Source organism: Silurus meridionalis, chromosome 29 (genome assembly GCF_014805685.1).
Source record: "Silurus meridionalis isolate SWU-2019-XX chromosome 29, ASM1480568v1, whole genome shotgun sequence".
NCBI lineage: Eukaryota > Metazoa > Chordata > Actinopteri > Siluriformes > Siluridae > Silurus > Silurus meridionalis.
The window spans coordinates 11,340,613-11,357,782 of NC_060912.1; the positions used below are offsets into that span (position 1 = coordinate 11,340,613).

At 41.8% G+C, this 17,170-nt stretch overlaps 1 protein-coding gene and 1 long non-coding RNA gene across 4 annotated transcripts; both read left to right on the forward strand.

Annotated features, from left to right (window-relative positions):
* The first annotated feature begins 365 nt into the window (after positions 1-365).
* Positions 366-3,361, forward strand: pex11b (peroxisomal biogenesis factor 11 beta). The gene is made up of 4 exons (XM_046843761.1): positions 366-630; positions 1,166-1,281; positions 1,431-1,632; positions 1,929-3,361. The coding sequence occupies exons 1-4, from the start codon at positions 575-577 to the stop codon at positions 2,305-2,307; spliced, it is 753 nt and encodes a 250-aa protein (XP_046699717.1). The 5' UTR covers positions 366-574; the 3' UTR covers positions 2,308-3,361.
* A 9,304-nt stretch (positions 3,362-12,665) lies between these two features.
* LOC124381793 lies at positions 12,666-16,805 on the forward strand. 3 transcript variants are annotated; one of them, XR_006924926.1, is made up of 3 exons: positions 12,666-12,707; positions 15,797-15,885; positions 16,001-16,149. It is a non-coding gene; the product is annotated as an uncharacterized LOC124381793 (long non-coding RNA). The 3 variants fall into 3 exon arrangements; XR_006924925.1 differs by lacking the exons at positions 12,666-12,707; positions 16,001-16,149 and adding exons at positions 13,553-13,939; positions 16,564-16,805; XR_006924924.1 differs by lacking the exon at positions 12,666-12,707 and adding an exon at positions 13,553-13,939.
* The last annotated feature ends 365 nt before the right edge of the window (positions 16,806-17,170 follow it).

Genomic DNA, 17,170 nt, shown 5'->3' on the forward strand with positions numbered 1-17,170 from the left:
TCGGGGGGGGGAGATTACTTTTTTACATCAGCAGTTGAGGTGTTGCATAAACATTTTCCTGGAATAATTTAAATAATTATTTTACGTTCAGAAATAAAAATGAATTTGTTTTAAGAATCTGAGACATTAATTATAGTAAAATATGCAAAAACAGGACCCCAGTAGTGAGTTGGTATGTTTGGGGGCAAATACTTTTGCACAACACTTAATTTGGTATGTTTGGTGTCTTTATTTAATATAATGTAGCTTATTATTAAGTGAAATGATATATTTATATATAAATACATTATTTTGTCTAAAATATGACGCCATTTATTTTTAACCAATCGTATCAATTGTACGATACATCGAGCGAGACGAGTTTGTCCCTCTGCGGGAGCCGTAACCCGGAAGTCAGTGATAAACGGGCATTCAAAATAAAACAAATAACCCGCTGCGTTTGCGGTAAAAACACGCGCGTGAAACCCGAATCTCCCTCTTCACGCGCGCGCGGTTAGAACGTGTGCACGTGAGAGCGGCGCAGAAACGCGTGTTTTACTGAGTAAAGGTCAGCGGAAAAAGGACGCGCGTGGACATGGAGACGTGGGTGAGATTCAGCGCTCAGAGCCAAGCACGAGAGCGCGTGTTCAGGTGAGATCACGTGACCGCGTGGACCTGAACTCATCCCAGGAGGTTCCTGAGGTCGGTTCTAGTAGAACCAGTGTCCTGCATGTTATGTACAGATGGTGTAAGGTGAATCAGGTGTGTGCAGGGCTAAAGGTCCACCTGAAGGTTCTCCAGAAACGTTCTCCTCAAGGTTAATTAAAATTAAACTGGTAAATTATACCTGTTTAAATCTTATTGTGTGAAAATGAAAATCAGATCAGGTGTGGCTCTTTATTGGTTGGAATGCAACCCCCTGTCCTCAGGGTTCTTCTGAAAGTTCTTTTAAGGGTTCTTCCAAAGTTTCTCCTTATGGGTTCTTCTGAAGGTTCTCTAAAGGGTTTGTCTGAAACATTCTCCTGAAGGTTCTCCAGGTCAGAGGTGTCAGGTTCCTCTGAACAAGAAAATTCAGGACATGGTTTATCTCCAAAATCACACTGTATATCTCAGAGATTTCTCTCAGTGAAAGCTTGATGAAGTAGGTTGTGTGTGTGTGTGTGTGTGTGTGTGTGTGTGTGAACAGGGCAGCACAGTATGCCTGCACCCTGCTGGGATACACACTGCACAAAGGAGGAGCTGCGGCTGAGCTGATAAGCACCATCAAGCAGCTGGAAGCTCATCTGAGTATCAGCAGAAAGCGTACGTCCTCACGTCTCGCACGTGTCTCATCCTCACGTCTCGCACGTGTCTCATCCTCTCGTCTCGAACGTGTCCCACTCCTTTCCTGTCAAATCTTTTTGTTCCAGACGTATTTACGTGTGTGTGTGTGTGTGTGTGTGTGTGTACAGTGATGCGGTTAGGGAACTCAGCTGAAGCTCTGGAAGCAGCGAAGCGTGCGATTCATCTCTCCGACTTCGTCCTGCGTCTCTGCATCACCGTGTCTCATTTAAACCGAGTGATGTACTTCATCTGTGATAACCTGCTGTGGGCCGGAAAGACTGGACTGCTGCCTCGTCTCGACCAGGACAAGTGGAGTCAGAGATCCTTCAGGTCACCTTCTTCTCCTTCTCTCACTCTTTTATTCTCTTCTTATCCTCACGTTTCTCCTTCTCTCGTCCTCACGTCTTCATGTTTCTCATTCTCAAATACACTCCTTCTCTCGTCCTCATGTCTTTTTGTTCTCACCTCTTCACGTTTATCATCCTCGCATCCTCACGTCCTCTCATCCTCGCATCCTTACGTCCTCTCATCCTCGCGTCCTCACGTGTTCACATTCCTTCTTTTCTTCCTTCATTTATTCTCCCGTTTATTTTTCTTTCCCTTCACCCCTCCCCCTCTCTCTGTAGGTACTACCTGTTTGCTCTGATCCTGAACTTGACACGTGACGTGTATGAGATCCACGGTTTGATGGAGCGTGAGCGGCGCACGTCCAAAGCGCACCTCTCGGGGGCCGTCGAGAACGACGAGTCCTCCTCGTCCACGCCGCGCTGCGCGTCTGTCTTCTCGGCCAGGATCCAGCAGCAGCTGCGTCTGCTCTCAGCCGTCCTGCGCAGCAACCCTCCGCTCCTGCTGGACACGCTGAAGAACCTGTGTGACGTCTTCATCCCGCTGGACAAACTGGGTCTCTATCCCACAGGCGCGGGGTTCGTCGGGGCGTGTGGTCTCACCTCGTCCCTGCTGTCCATACTTACGCTGCTGCACCCCTGGCTCAAGCTCAAACCCTGAATCCACCGTGACCCCACCATGAACCTCACGCCGTGACCCGAGTGTGACCTGAGACGCTGCCGTGAATTCCCCCCGACCGACCAATCAGGACTGAGCGTGTTGATGATGTCACAACCATCAGAGGACCGGCACGCATAATAATGAGATGTGTGTGTGTGTGTGTGTGTGTGTGTGTGTGTGTGTGTGTGTGTGTGTGTTATTTGTAACATTTCTCTCCAACACTACAGCGCTGCCGGATTCTCCATTCTGATTGGTCCAAAATTGTCGATTGGCAAATTTTTTAATGAAAGCTAATTGAAGCTAGCGCTAATACGCTATCGTTTCTATAGTAACACCGTACACTGATACTTCAATCCCTTGGGAAATTTGTGTGTTTTTGGTCGTAAGTCTGTAATTCGAGATTATTTATAGTAAAACGGTTTTAACACTTTTGTGCTGACTCGGCAGAAATAACTGATCTTCTCTGATCTCTTCAATACCCAACGGACTGCGTTCGATATCTTTAATATCTGTCTAATACGAGGTGATCTGGAGATATTAGAAGTTTCTTACTGTGTCGTCAACAGTTTGTGGACACCTGACCATTCCATTGAGTATCCCATTCCACATCTAGTCTCCAATCGCTCGGCTAATGAGCTCCACTCTTCTGGGAAGATGTTCCTCTGGATTTTAGAGATTTCATTCAGGGTGTTAGTGAAGTCAGATACGGCTGTAGGAGATGTAGTCAGCATTCACGTTCATCCCAAAGCTCTTTGATAGGGATGAGGGAGATCCTTCACACATTTCCAACCCATGGAGATCTTTGTGCACAGGGGCATTGTGATGCTGGAACTGGTTTTTAGTTCAATCGAAGTGGAGAATTTCATGTTCCAGCATTTAAAACTGTGTGGTCCAAGTTTCTGCTGAGTGTCAGGTGTCCCAATACTTTTGGAATCAGAACAAACCGGATGATGAAACCTACTGAAACTGATTTCTTTCTGATGGAGGAAAACGTGTCCTCAGGATTTACTGTTCTGCAGAAAATAAAAGTGCGTGTTATTATTCAACAAATCGAGTTTCAGCTCCATGCAATGTTTTTTTTCTCTTAATAATAAACCGAATTACTGTTTGTCGTTTCACTACAGACGTCGTACACGTTTTCACCGCTTTCTCACACGCTTTATTTTCCTCAACAACAAAATAAACACGTCCTCTTAAAGACATCAGGGTTTCTTCTTCTTCTTCTTCTTCTTCTTCTTCAATAAAATCACATGCACACCTCTGTTTTTTCCCCCGAATTGTTTTTATCTAAATATTAAAATGTGCCATATAAGGAAAAGGGGCGGGGCTTAACACCTTTGTCCTGTTTTGGGTGGAGCTTATTCCAGGACCTGAAAAATTGTAACCAAACAAAACCTAATCAAACTTTTTACACTCACTGATGCAGTGGGATTCACCCCCCTGCTTTATTTATATGTGAAGAGTCTCTGGAACAAAGCAGGAAAAAATTTGAGCAAAACATTTCAATTTATACACACAGTGTGCCCAAAAGTATTGGGACACCCGACTTCTCCAACCACACGTGGTTCCTCAGCAAACTATACCAAACCAAAAACAGAGGCACACGATTGTGCAGGATGTCTCTGGTGCAGGAGCATGAAAGAGACCCGAATCTGTTACAGCATGACAATGCTCCTGTGCACATATCCAGCTCCATGAAGATCTGCTTTCCATGGGTTGGAGATGGTGGAAGCAAATATCAATCTTATGGTTGGGTGTCCACAAACTTTTGGCCATATTTTATCCACTTAATTAGTGTCAGGATGGAGCTTTTGCTTGGTTTTTATTGAATTCTGTTCTAGTTAGCAGGAAGTTTAAAACACACACACACACACACACACGTACAAATGTTCCTCCTGCAACGTATCACGTAACCACCAGGGGGCGCATAAACACCATATTTTGCCCATTGTCAGAACTTTTTTGTAAATTTATCCCATACAACTCATATACGCCATTCTGACCCTGTGCACAAAGTATTGGCACCCCTGTGCATCATCTGTCTGTGGAAAGGAAGAACTTTAAATGCAGCACAGGTCCTCATTATTCCTTATACGAAGAGTGTTCATCCAAATTCAATAAAAAAGACCTTAAGAGTGACAAGATGCTGAAAAGCTTAATAACAATGTTGTGACACCTACACACACACACACACACACACACACACACACAAACACACCATGAGTATAGGTGTATGCTAATGTGGCTCACACACAAGCTCAGATTGAGACACAGACTGTGTGTAGGCATCTAGCAAATGTAGGGTACAAAAAAACAAACAAATCGTGAGTAGGAAGAATGAGTTATTTCTTAGCTCCAGCTGAATAAAACCCGACTGGTTTGAACAAAACCTTCAGGTTCCTGAGGTTCTTCTTAATCACATCATTCTCACACTTCTAGAAAATCAGAACACAGAAACTTTGTGTGTGTTGTCTTCTACCAAAACCAGCTATCATGATGATCAGGGGTTTATGGTGTTCACCAAAATATGTGTCCCTGATCATCACACCTTTATAGGATTCTTCTCCATATTGTTAGTTAGAAGACCACAGATGTAGTTCCAGGCACTGTTCCAGCATGACCATGGTCTACACAAACCTGAGCTATGGTGTTTACTGCAAAGGTTGAAGTGGAACAACTCAAGTGTCCTGGGCAGAGCTTGAACCTCAACATCCTCAACCTCATCAGCATCCTCATACTACTCAACCTCATCAGCATCCTCAACCTTCTCAATCTCCTCATCCTCATCATCCTCCTCAAACCCACTGAACACCTTTGGGTTGAACTGGAACTGGAGGCTCTTTACAGTGTTCACAGCATCAGTTGCTGATCACATGACTCGAATTTTGAACCCATACGGCCATGTGGTGTGAATAATCCTCCATGTGAGTCATTTACTTCTGCTGTGTGTGTGTGTGTGTGTGTGTGTGTGGGCTTGTTTGTTGACACCTGGAGGGTCTCCCACAGCATGTTTATTCATCAAGAGTTCATTAGACCTAATTAGTCTCTCGATCTCTCTCTGTTTCTCTATATCTATCTTTCTCTCTATTCAATCTCTCTTTGTCTCACTATCTCTCTATTCCCATCTATATCTCTCTATCTTATCTCTCTCTGTCCCTATATCTCTCTCCCACTTGGCCCATCTCTCTCTCTCTCTCTCTCTAATTTACATTCAGACTGTGATGTAACACCATGTTGTATTATATATAGAACATCTGAAACATTATAACAACGAGAGCAGAAGAAGAAGAGTGAAGAAGAACAGATGCTGAACTTGTCCACCTTCTCACCCAGAAGATACGAGAATTGTCCTCTTTGTCTCTGGTTCCCCTCAAGGCTGATCACTGAAAGCTCTGCTTCCTTCTGTGTGTGTGTGTGTGTGTGTGTGTGTGTGTGTCACTGTGCTTTATTGTTTAGACGTCATTCATGATGGATGGATTTCTCTTCAATGGGAAACCACCCTGAAGATCAATGAGATTTCTGTAGATGTTTCCACTCATTAAAGACTCGTTCAAAATTAATGAATCGTTCTCTAGACGAGTCGTTCTGCTGAGTCGGTTTAAAGACTCGAATCGTTCCAGAACGACCCGTCAATACCAGACGCCCACGTCTGCAGTGTGACCGTGGTGCAAAAACACGGTGACGATATCGAAGACGCCCACGTGCCCACGTGCTGAGTATCTCCATGGATATCAAAGGAGAGAATAAACACTGTTCATTTTCATTCAGACGCAAGAAAAAGCCATAGAAAGAAAAGATACTCATTTTATTGCTCCCTGGATCATCACACATATTCCATTTGTGTAAAATCCAAGAAGAAGGAGGAAGCAGTGATTCAACACACACTATAACATGGTTTTGTATCTATTGCTGAATCTGGGTATCAAATCCGGTTATTTGCAGCAGTAAAAACCTGCATGATGGACTCGTTCTGCTGGTGTTTACACTTTCAGTCTGCAGCTGATCTGACGTTCTCTCTCTCTCTATCAGACCTCATAACCTTCTGACCACAGCCACGTTATTATCGCTGCCTCCATCACCTACAGCCATTATTGTACGTGACTCAGCGTACGCAAGCGTATCCGTGTAGGACGGATTGTTTACACCCCCCCAGTGATCTCCATCATCATCGCCATCATCGCCATCATTGATAACCGATGATTTCTATCTGAGCTGCTACTCGTTTATGAATCATTCTCACACACTTAGTGTTTGGTGTGAACTGTACTGCACAGAACAGAGTAGAGAGAACTGTGAGTAAGAGGAGATCAGACAGTGACAGCTCACATGGTCTAACACACACACACACACACACACACACACACACACACACACACACACACACTTTAGTGACAATCGAAGTGTAGCACTTTAATAGCACATTTTTATCAGTAGTAACTGTACCATACATTTATAACTTTTAGGTGTTCAATACTCTAATCAACATGCGTAAATATTGATGATTTATGCAAATGTATGTTTATTATTCATGAAACCAAACTCAACATAAAGCATGAAGACTAAATATTCTTGTAAAAGCTTTTAATAGTAAGTATGTTTTGTTTCCACACGGACGGTTTTAATCGCCGGATGTGCGCATCATGGCGGATTCTGGTGCTCGATTTCAGACATCAGCAAAACAAATGTTTATTGATTAAAATTTGTTTTTTTTGCTGGAGTTTATCATTTTAAGGTTTTAATTTATCGCGCTGCATTAATTGTGTGTTAATAAATTTAAATTAATTAGCAATAATGTTATTAATGCATTAATTTTCACAGCCCTAATATGTACATATATATATATCTTCTGTATTGCCAAAAGTATTGGGACACCCGACTTTTCCACCCATATGTAGTTCTTCCTCTAAATGTTGGCGACACAACTGTATTGGACGTGTTTGAATGCTGTGGTATAGAAATTCTCCTTCACTTGAACTAGGAGACCCAAACCTGTTCCAGCATGACAATACATCTATACACAAAGCCAGCTCCATGAAGATCTGCTTTACATGGTTTGGCAGTGTGTGGAAGATCTCCTGCTCTAGAGCTATTGGGATGAATGTGAACACTAACAGCACCCCCAGGCCTCTTCATCTCTTCTCAACACACTTGTGGCTGAATGAATCTCCACAAAATCCAGTGGAACATCTTAATTATAAAACTCTGATCAACAAGCTAACAAACCTGTCTCGTTGGATATCTGGCTGGGTCTCTTTTATCTCAAGCATTGATTTTGGACACCAGGATCACTAGAGCTAACCACTTTGGTCTTCAAATCAGTCCACCTACAACTGGTACAAAGCTTTTTCTGAAGCTACTTTGTAAAAGTATAGTTTTTCACTCTACTCTGACCTCCATCTTTATTCGTTTAGGAGGATCCACAAATCATCATCCGAATCCTCTCTAAATGTATTAGGATGTTTTTCTGTTTTTCCGAAAACGTTATGAAGAACATCCTGTCCTCCTGATATTGGGCTGTTAGTGATATTAAGTTCTATCACAGGGAGGTAAAGGTTTCCTGTTCCTGTTCAGCACCGAGGTGTAGGACCTTGAGCCAAATGTTCAGATCTGAGTCACGTTTCCTACTTTGTCCTGCTGAGCTGTTGGATGTTTGAAACAGTTAAGCGGATTGATGAAGAAATGCAGTCTGATCCCTCCGTGTAGCTCTGCTGAACTTACTGCTACACCAGGAATGTTAATAATCCTGTGATTGCGCTTGTTGGTTATTAGTGCAGCTGAAGGTCGAAGTTTACATTCTACTGAGTAACAAGAGCTGTGGAAAGATCAGCATCTGGGTTCCTCACTGTACTTTCACTACAGGACCATGTGAACACCTGAACATCACACCTGAACATCACACCTGAACATCACACCTGAGCTTTTGCATCGGCTTTTAACCACCTGAAAACACCTTCTCAGAATAAAACATCCTTTCTCATTTCATCCCAGCAAATAAAGCTAAAAGGGAGTAATTCATCATGCACTGAGGGAGCGAGAGAAGGAGGGAGGAAGGAAATTAGGTAAAAAAAAAAAAGGATAGGCAATTAAGGAAACAAGGATGGAAGAAAGGATAAGGATGTGAGGAGGAAGAAAGGATAGAGAGAAGAAAAAAAGGGAGATGGTAAGTAAATAAAGAAAGAAAGAAAGAAAGAAAGAAAGAAAGAAAGAAAGAAAGAAAGAAAGAAGGAAAAATGAAGTAGGCAAGCAAGAAAGGAAGGAATGAAGGAAAGAAGGAGGAATAAATGAAGGAAATAGGTAAGTAAGTGAGTAAAAAGAAGGTAGGAAGAAAGAAACACAGAAAGGAGGAACAAGGGTATGTAGGAAGTGCTGTAAGTAACGACAGAAAGAAGAAAAGATAGAGAGAAGAAAACAATGACGGAAGGAAGGAAGGAAATACACAAAGGTGGAAAGACATTTTGGAAAGATTAAAGTAGGAAAGTAAGTATAAAAAATAAAAAGGAGGAAAGAAAGAAAGGTATGAAGTAAGGAAATTGGTAAGGAAGTTAGAAAGTAGGAAGAGGAAAAGGAGGAGGAGGAAAAGATAGAGAGAATGGAGTAAGGAAGAAATAAAGAAAAGAGGTAAAAAAAGGAAGTATGTAAATTAGAATGAATGTTAGAAAGTAAAGAAAAAGAAAAGATGGAAGGAAAGAAGAAAGATATGTGTTACGTCTGTGGGATTCGTGTTTAATCAGTCATTAATTATCTTTCTGAGGTGTTGGATGGAGAACGAGGCCTGGGGTTCAATCAGCACATCGTACATAAACTCATTAAAGGATGATCCTGGAACTGTTTCTGCTCATTACATAATAGAACTGAAGCGATCTGAACATGACGAGTGAAAACAGAGTCTTAAAGGGGTTTATAATAAATAAATAAATAAATAAAAGGACGCCTCTGACATCAACATTAATGGACGGTACATTAAGACTCATTAAGGTAGTCTGTCAGCATGGCTTGATGTTGCTATGGCAGCGATGCAGCAAGGAAGCTCCAGCAAACAACTCGTTTCAACTCTCTGAACTTCATCACCTCCAGGAGACCAATCATGTGTTTTATACAAACCACTGATACTCAACAGGAAGTGTTTCACTAACATGAGGATTCTCAAAAAACACGGACAACAGTTTGTGGACACCTGACCATAAGATCACGTTCCATCTCCATCTCCATCTTCATTTGCTCTTAATATAAGTTCCACTCATCTGGGAAGATGTTCCACTAGATTTTGTGGAGAGATTGTGGATGCTGATGTAGGTGAAGTGAGGAGGTCTGGGGTGCAGTCAGGGTGAAACATTCATCCCAAAGGTCTTCAACAGGGATTAGAGCTATAGAAAGAGATATTTTCCATTTCTGGAAACCTGGCATCTCTTTGAACGCTTTTAAATACCTTCGTGAACTCAGTAACTCTGCGGTTGCCAGGTAGGTCTCCCCTATAACCCCCCCTGTGAGTGATTATGAAGCCTGGACATTTTTATCATGCTTAATGAGAACAATGTGTGATGTAAGGACCCTCAGAACCCCCCGGAGATCCACGTTTAGTGATTCAAAACATTGTCCTCTGTGCTGTTGTGCAGTGACACGGTCACGGTCAGTGCACTCACGCTGTGCTCAATGTAGGACACTGATTTTATTTTAATGGACTTTAAAGCTCCAAATATTGTTTTACTGAAGAAAAAAACACGCAACAAAACAAAATCTACAAAAAAACCCAACAAACCCACAGTTGCGACGCAAAATCTTTTCTGAAGAACAGAATATTACATTTATATCATTTTTTTTTTTTTTAAGAAAAATATAATTAGTCTTTCACCTGTTTCGTCTAAAAGGAAATAAGGAGAATCCGAATGCTAGGAACAACTGCTAGCAAGTTCACTAATGTCCTGCTAGCTGCTAGGTGTTCTTCACACCAGGGATCTTCATCCTTTTGTACACATTTTGTCTTCATTCACTCGTAGACTAACCTCCATTCTTCTGGGAAGATTTTGTGGAGATTTGTGTGTGTGCTAGCTGCTAGAAATGCTAAAAATATCGCTAATAATAAACTGAAAGAAGGTATTATCATTATTATTAGTGTTCTGTTCTCCTTTAACATGCACTGTTTGACCAAATGTTTGTGGACACCTGAGGAGAAGATTGCTGTGTGCTTTTTGAACCTCTCAGTCTACATTTAGTCTCCATTTGCTCTGATAATAAACTCTACTCTTCCAGGAAGATGTTCCACCAGATTTTTTGAAGATTTTCATTCAGCTACAAGGGTGTTGAGAAAGTCAGGCACTGCTAAGCTTGGTGAGCTAGCTTAAATGTTACATTCGACAAAATATTACATAAACATGCTAATAAAATGTTGCTAATACTAAACTGAGAGAAAAACCAGATCAAAACATATGAAGACTTGGACAAAGAACCCAGAACGTTCTTGTGACTAGGTATTAGCTTTTTTAGACATGTGCATGATCAGTTTTGCTTTATACCCAGGGGAAAATCCTCCTTTAGCATCTCTAAACAAACATTCACATGACATACTCACCAGAGTTGTTCTTTGCTAGTTGTTCATCTCAGAGCAGTTCAGTAGCATTGAGGTGCAGTGACTGGGCAGGACGTTCCATGATAGATATCACTCCAGACGTCTGTCTGCTCTCTAAATTACACACAGACGTTTGCTTCAGATCATCCTCTTGTTGTACCGTGAAGTCACTTCCAATGAGCCGCAGTCCAGATGGAATCACATGGAGGTGAAGTATGGAAGGGGAGCCATGTTGGGTCACTTCTACTTTCTGGAACCTTCACTTCTCCAAAACAACCCCAAACCAATAAACTTCCACCTCCATGTGTGAGTGTCACCCAAATGAGGATGGGTTTCCCTTTTGAGTTTGGTTTCTCTCAAGGTTTCTTCCTCATAACATCTAAGGGTGTTTTTCCTTTCCACAGTCACCATGGCTGCTCATCAGGGATAAACACACATCATTCACCTTCACTGTTGATTTCTGTAAAGTTGCTTTGAGACAATGTCTGTTGTGAAAAGCGCTATAGTAATAAACTTGACTTGACTTGAAACTTGAGTGTGGGGGTGAGGGAGTCTGATCACATCTTCTCTCCTGTTGTTACACAAGTTCTTCTGGTGGAGATACAAATGTTACATTTGGACTCCATATAATTTTCTTCCTTTCATTCACTGTCTAATTCCTGACTGGATTTTTATTCTTTTATCAAATTTGTTGTATAGAAACAATCATACATCCACAAAAAAACCCTTTCCTCTTGTTTTTAATGATATGTGTAACATGGCCTGTATCAGTCTCTGGATAATTAAACTGATTTGCTAAATCCAATTACCGGCCCGATCTTATCTGTGCATCAGACGAGCAGTAATGGCCGAATTGAAAGCTCATTGTCCCTCTAGATGGCACCCTGAGCACTTCCCCATGATGATATCACGTCCAGACACGACTCCTTGTTAGCGACGCAGGGGATCTGCACGCTTTTGACTTTGAGATTAATGAGCAACCCGAGCGAATTCCTGTAGGTCATATGTGTGTTACAGGTGCACACCGAGAGCAAAGTCTTGTGTCAGAACCTCCCCTGCAGAGCTCCAGGAGTGAACATTAACCGAGGAGGAAGATTAGCGAGCTTCACGGGGACTCGTCCAGGCTGCGTCATACTGTAGTGAAACCGGCAGGATGTGAATAAAATGAGCCAGAGCCTGGGAGATGGGCATTCCTGGCATTCCTGAAGAACATTCCTGCCATGTTTCACCCAGGACATGAGCGTGATTCTCTCAGAACCTTCACTTCAGTGATACATTTGTAACATAAAAAACCCAGAAAGGAGTGTTTCGTTTCCTGTACAGAACCTGTCATGTGACAAAAGAACAAAACAAAACAGAGCAGAAGACTGTAACAAACAATTACATTTCCTGGTTAGTTCCTCGTTTCCGCCTACAAACATGGCCGCCAAGGACTACGTTTCCCATCAACACAATGGTCAAGGTTGCCTAACTTCTGATTACACACCTGGATTCAATTTTACACACACACCCCCCAAACCCTCTATGGCTGAAAGTTTGTTGTTTTCTTTTTGAACCCATTCCACATGTAGTTTTGCTTTTATAATAACCTCCACTATTCTGGGAAGATGTTCCACTAGATGTTGTGGAGATTCATTCAGCCACAAGGGTGTTAGTAAAGTCAGGTACTGATGTAGGTGAGAAGGTGATGAGATCTTGGGTGCAGTCAGTGTTCACATTCATCCCAAAGGTGTTTAATAGGGTTTCTATAGCAGGATATTTTCCACATCTTCCAACCCATGTACAGATCTTCATGGAGATGTGCTTTGTGCACAGGGGCGTCGTCATGCTGGAACAGGTTTGTGTCTCCTAGTTTAAAGGAATATTGTCATGGTCCTACCTGATACAATTGTGTGTAAAACTTTACATTTTTTTGTTTTTCTGGTCCAGTTGTTTTTACGCTACACACTTATTTACCAGGAAGCAGTTATACATTAACTGTACACACTATTAAAACAAAAACAAATAAAGGAAAAGATGTGCAAATGTATGAACAGCTTCTGTAGGTGGAGATCAGGACCAGGATCAGGACCAGGATGGAAACATAACAGGTTTTTTTTTAAATCATACCCTAATTTTCTTACATAATGGCAGTATTTTTCTCCTCTGAAAAAAGAACCTCCCAGAAAAGAGATGATGCTGATTGGCGGGTTGCCATGGTTACCGCTGTCTCGGTAAACATAAATAAATATAGAGATGTGATTGAAATTCCTCGTATTTAATCTCAAAAGGAACATGAGGGCTGAAGGGAGGCGGATTGCTGGTTTTATTTCGAGCGTCTTCATGCAGGACGATTAGTGACTTGTTGCTGAGGGAAAAACACACACACACACACACACACACACACATGCAAATTTTATTTTATAAGTCCACTGTGAGCTCAGGATTCAAACTTGCCTAATAATAATTATTAATACTTTGGAGTCAAGAATTCAACCAAATATACTGTGTGTGTGTGTGTGTGTGTGTGTGTGTGTGTGTGTGTGCATCCTTAAAGCTCCAAGTGGTAAAACTTTGCATTCTTGAGAGTGATGATTAAACGCACTGCATGGGGTCGTGTACACACTCCAACTGACCCGGTCTACACACACTGACCTTCAGCTACGTGTGTGTGTGTGTGTGTGTGTGTGTGTGTGTGTGTGTGTGTGTGTGTGTGTTTAAGAGCATCCTGTAACCAGAAACGCTTCATGTTGTGATATACAGGAGGTATTTTTGAACCTGAAATTGGATGGCCAATTTATAAGGAACACCTGCACACCTGGCCAATTATGCAATTATCCAATCAGCCAATCACACAGCAGCAGGAATCTCCATAATCAATAGGTTACAAACAGTGTTATACAACAGTGTTGTGGTAACAGTTTGGAGAAGACTCATGTCTGGGTAGGTGTCCTAATACTTTTGGATATATATAGTATATAGTGAGTGTGCTTATAAAAGATTTCTTGTTATTTGGTTATGTTTAGTGGAGATGTGATGCAGGACGCACTGCTCCTCTCAGCCCTGTGATTGAGATTCAGTGTGAGACAGGTGAGAGTCAGACGGTTCATTATGAGGTGAAAGAGGGTCAAGACGTCTCCTTGTTCTCTCTCTCTCTCTCTCTCTCTCTCTCTCTCTCTCTCTCTCTCTCTGCCGTCTCCTCAGTTTTGATTAGATTTGCTCCTTTAATCCAATTTCCACCTTCCTATCTGTACACTAAGGCCCCATTTCTCCAAATTCGTGTGTGTGTGTGTCTGTGTGTGTGTGTGTGGATGTTATACACATCATCACCTCATGTCATGTCATGAATTTTTACTTTCGGTGCTCAGAGATTAACGAAAAATATCCGGAACCACAATACAGATTTACACAGAATTTATTAAATATGTATGATATGCAAATTAAGGGTGGAGTGATTGGGGTTGTGGCGATTTGACTCCACCCCCTGTCAATGCTCTTGATGCTAAGCAAATGAAAATCAGACCGTGTGCCCCTGAACATCAGAACCCCGTTCTTGTTTAAAATCTGGTGACGATCACGTGTCTCCTGATCTCTTTATAGACGCTGTCCTTTCGACAGGGTGCCCTTACTTTCTTCATCTCACCAAACACAGAGACTCCTTCCATTTATGATAATTTTCATTGTTTCTATTAATAGCTGTTACTATAGAAACGATGAAACACTGGATAGAGAGGTTGTGATTATAAGAAAAAATAATTCGACCAATCAGGAGCGAGAATTTATTTTTTCTTTATTTTTTGCATGTTACAATTTACGATGCACAGATAACAATTTCTGAGAAAAGTACCAAACATAAACTAACCCGCCGGCTAATTAACTAGCTAGCAAACAGGCTATGTAAGTCTACATTAGCTAAACAATCGAGCTGTAATTTAGCTTGTTAGCTTTTTTCTTAGGAACGTTACAACAAAGAATAGTTAATGTTTAAAAAAATGTTCCAGCCGTATCTGTTTCTTTAACAAACTATATGGATTCACACAATTGTATTGGACATCTTTGGATGTTGAAGCATGACATTTTGTCTTCACTCGAACTAGGAGACCCCAAATCTGTTCCAGCATGGTGATGCCCCTGTGCACAAAACCAGCTCCATGAAGATCTGCTTTTCATGGGTTGAAGTGTGTGGAAGATCTCCTGCTATAATCCCTAATGAACACCTTTGTGATGAATGTGAACACTGACTGCACCCCAGACCTCCTCACCTTCTCACCTACATCAGTCCCTGACTTTATTAACACCCTTGTAGCTGTGTGGAATGTGATGTTCTATAAAGAGAAATAGCAATCTTATGGTCAGGTGTCCACAAAACTTTTACCAATATAGTGTGTGGACGACATTTATTTAGTTCCTAAATGTCTGATAGAAATGTGAATAATGACCTGGGACAGAGGACACACACACACACACACACACACACACACACACACACACTTGTCTTTGTGGGATTTTTGAGCTGATGTGTGAAGACGTTTCTGAGGGTTTATAAAATACCTGGACAAAGTGTCCCTCTGTTCCTACAGCATGATAATAAACCATGATAAAAGAAAGTAGACGAGTGTGCAGCCTGTGCGGTTTTAGCGTGCACACACACACACACACACACACACACACACAAACACAGATAGTGAGGTCTTTAAATGAGTGTGTGTGTGTGTGTGTGTGTGTGTGTGTGTGTGTGTGTGTGTGTGTGTGTGTGTGTTGCTTTTATGTATTTGTGGTATCTGTTTAAGTAATGTGTGTTTTATATATCTGGTGTCCATTCAGGTTGTGTGTGTGTGTTTTTTGTGTGTGTGTTTTATGTATATCTGGTGTCCATTAAATTGACGTGTGTGTGTGTGTGTGTGTGTGTGTGTGTGTGTGTGTGTGTGTGTGTGTATTAACTCTAAGAGCTACAGCAGGTCCTCTTCTCTTGATAATGACCTAAAGGGCTCTTGACATTCAGCAGCTGTGCAGTTTGTACGTGCAAGTTCACACAGGTACACACACACACACACACACACACACACACACACACACACACACACACTGCCTTCACTCTCTGTCTCTCTCTCATCTCTCTGTTCTCCCAATCACATTCATCTCCCTCTGCAGCTCCACTGCTCTCTTTCTCTCTGGTTTCTCAGCTTCAGCAGCAGCTTCTCAGACGGGTTTCCTTCCTGTCCTACAGAAACATCAAAATTCCAACCAATCAGGAGAGAGAATTCCCACATCAACACTGTTATAGGGCATGGTTTATACTGAACAGCAGCTATTGGACTTCATCTACATAAATAAAATTCACAGAGAAGTTCATAACTCGTTTATGTTTCAATTTTTAAACTTATTTATTTATTTATTTATTTATTCTTCATAAGCAGGAAAAAGTCTTTACTATCACGACAACATCAGGATTTTTTTATGAACATCGCCCACCATCGCCAATTCAAATCATCTGGTGTTTAATTAACACACACACACACACACACACACACACACACCAAAGGTCTCCTCTCAGAAGATGGTGATGCATGAGGTCACTCCAGACCCATTGTGTGTGTGTGTGTGTGTGTGTGTGTGTGTAAAATACCATGTAGGAGGATTGCCAAGCATGTGTATCTGGACTTGTTTGTGTGTGTGTGTGTGTGTATATCCCTGAGGTTTGTGTTTGGATGTAGGCTTCCGTGATGTCAGAAGATGACGAACGGCATCCAGAGACGAGGGTTTCCGTGGCCATCGCCATGCCAACCGTCTCCAACCGAACGCCCACGCGGCCGAGGGTTCTACCCAGAGGACCCTGAGCTCAGGCTCTCCGCTTTGTTCTCACACAGTGTGCGTGGGGGTGAAACGTCAGGATTCACGCTCGCCGAGTCGCAGGCGATCCAATTATTCCCTTTAATAAAGGGGTTGCTTATTTAACACACACACACACACACACACACACACACACTTGCTTCGAGAATATTCCATCTGAAAAACACATCATGCAAAAAAAATAACCCCAAAACATCATTCAGACATTTGAATACTACTGGTTTTAATGGTTACAATGGAAGTAGTAATGGTTTTAATGGTTGTAATGGGAATTGCACTGGTTTTAATGGAGGTATTGGATTTGTACTGGTTTAAATGGAAACTGTAATAGTGGTATGTTCTTTCTGATACCATTAAGGATCAATAGAACACCACTGGTTGCTTCTAGATCTCATACTGGTGTCTGCTGGACACCAATAGAGATTATTAGAACACCATTAGGATTCCATGATCAATAAGTAATACTCTTAA

Bases quoted from the DNA above. Each gene is read 5' to 3' on its own strand.
- pex11b (XM_046843761.1), top strand. From the start codon at position 575: ATGGAGACGTGGGTGAGATTCAGCGCTCAGAGCCAAGCACGAGAGCGC. The intron at 631-1,165 runs GTGAGATCACGT...GTGTGTGAACAG, and splicing joins GCACGAGAGCGCGTGTTCAG to GGCAGCACAGTATGCCTGCA. The intron at 1,282-1,430 runs GTACGTCCTCAC...GTGTGTGTACAG, and splicing joins TCTGAGTATCAGCAGAAAGC to TGATGCGGTTAGGGAACTCA.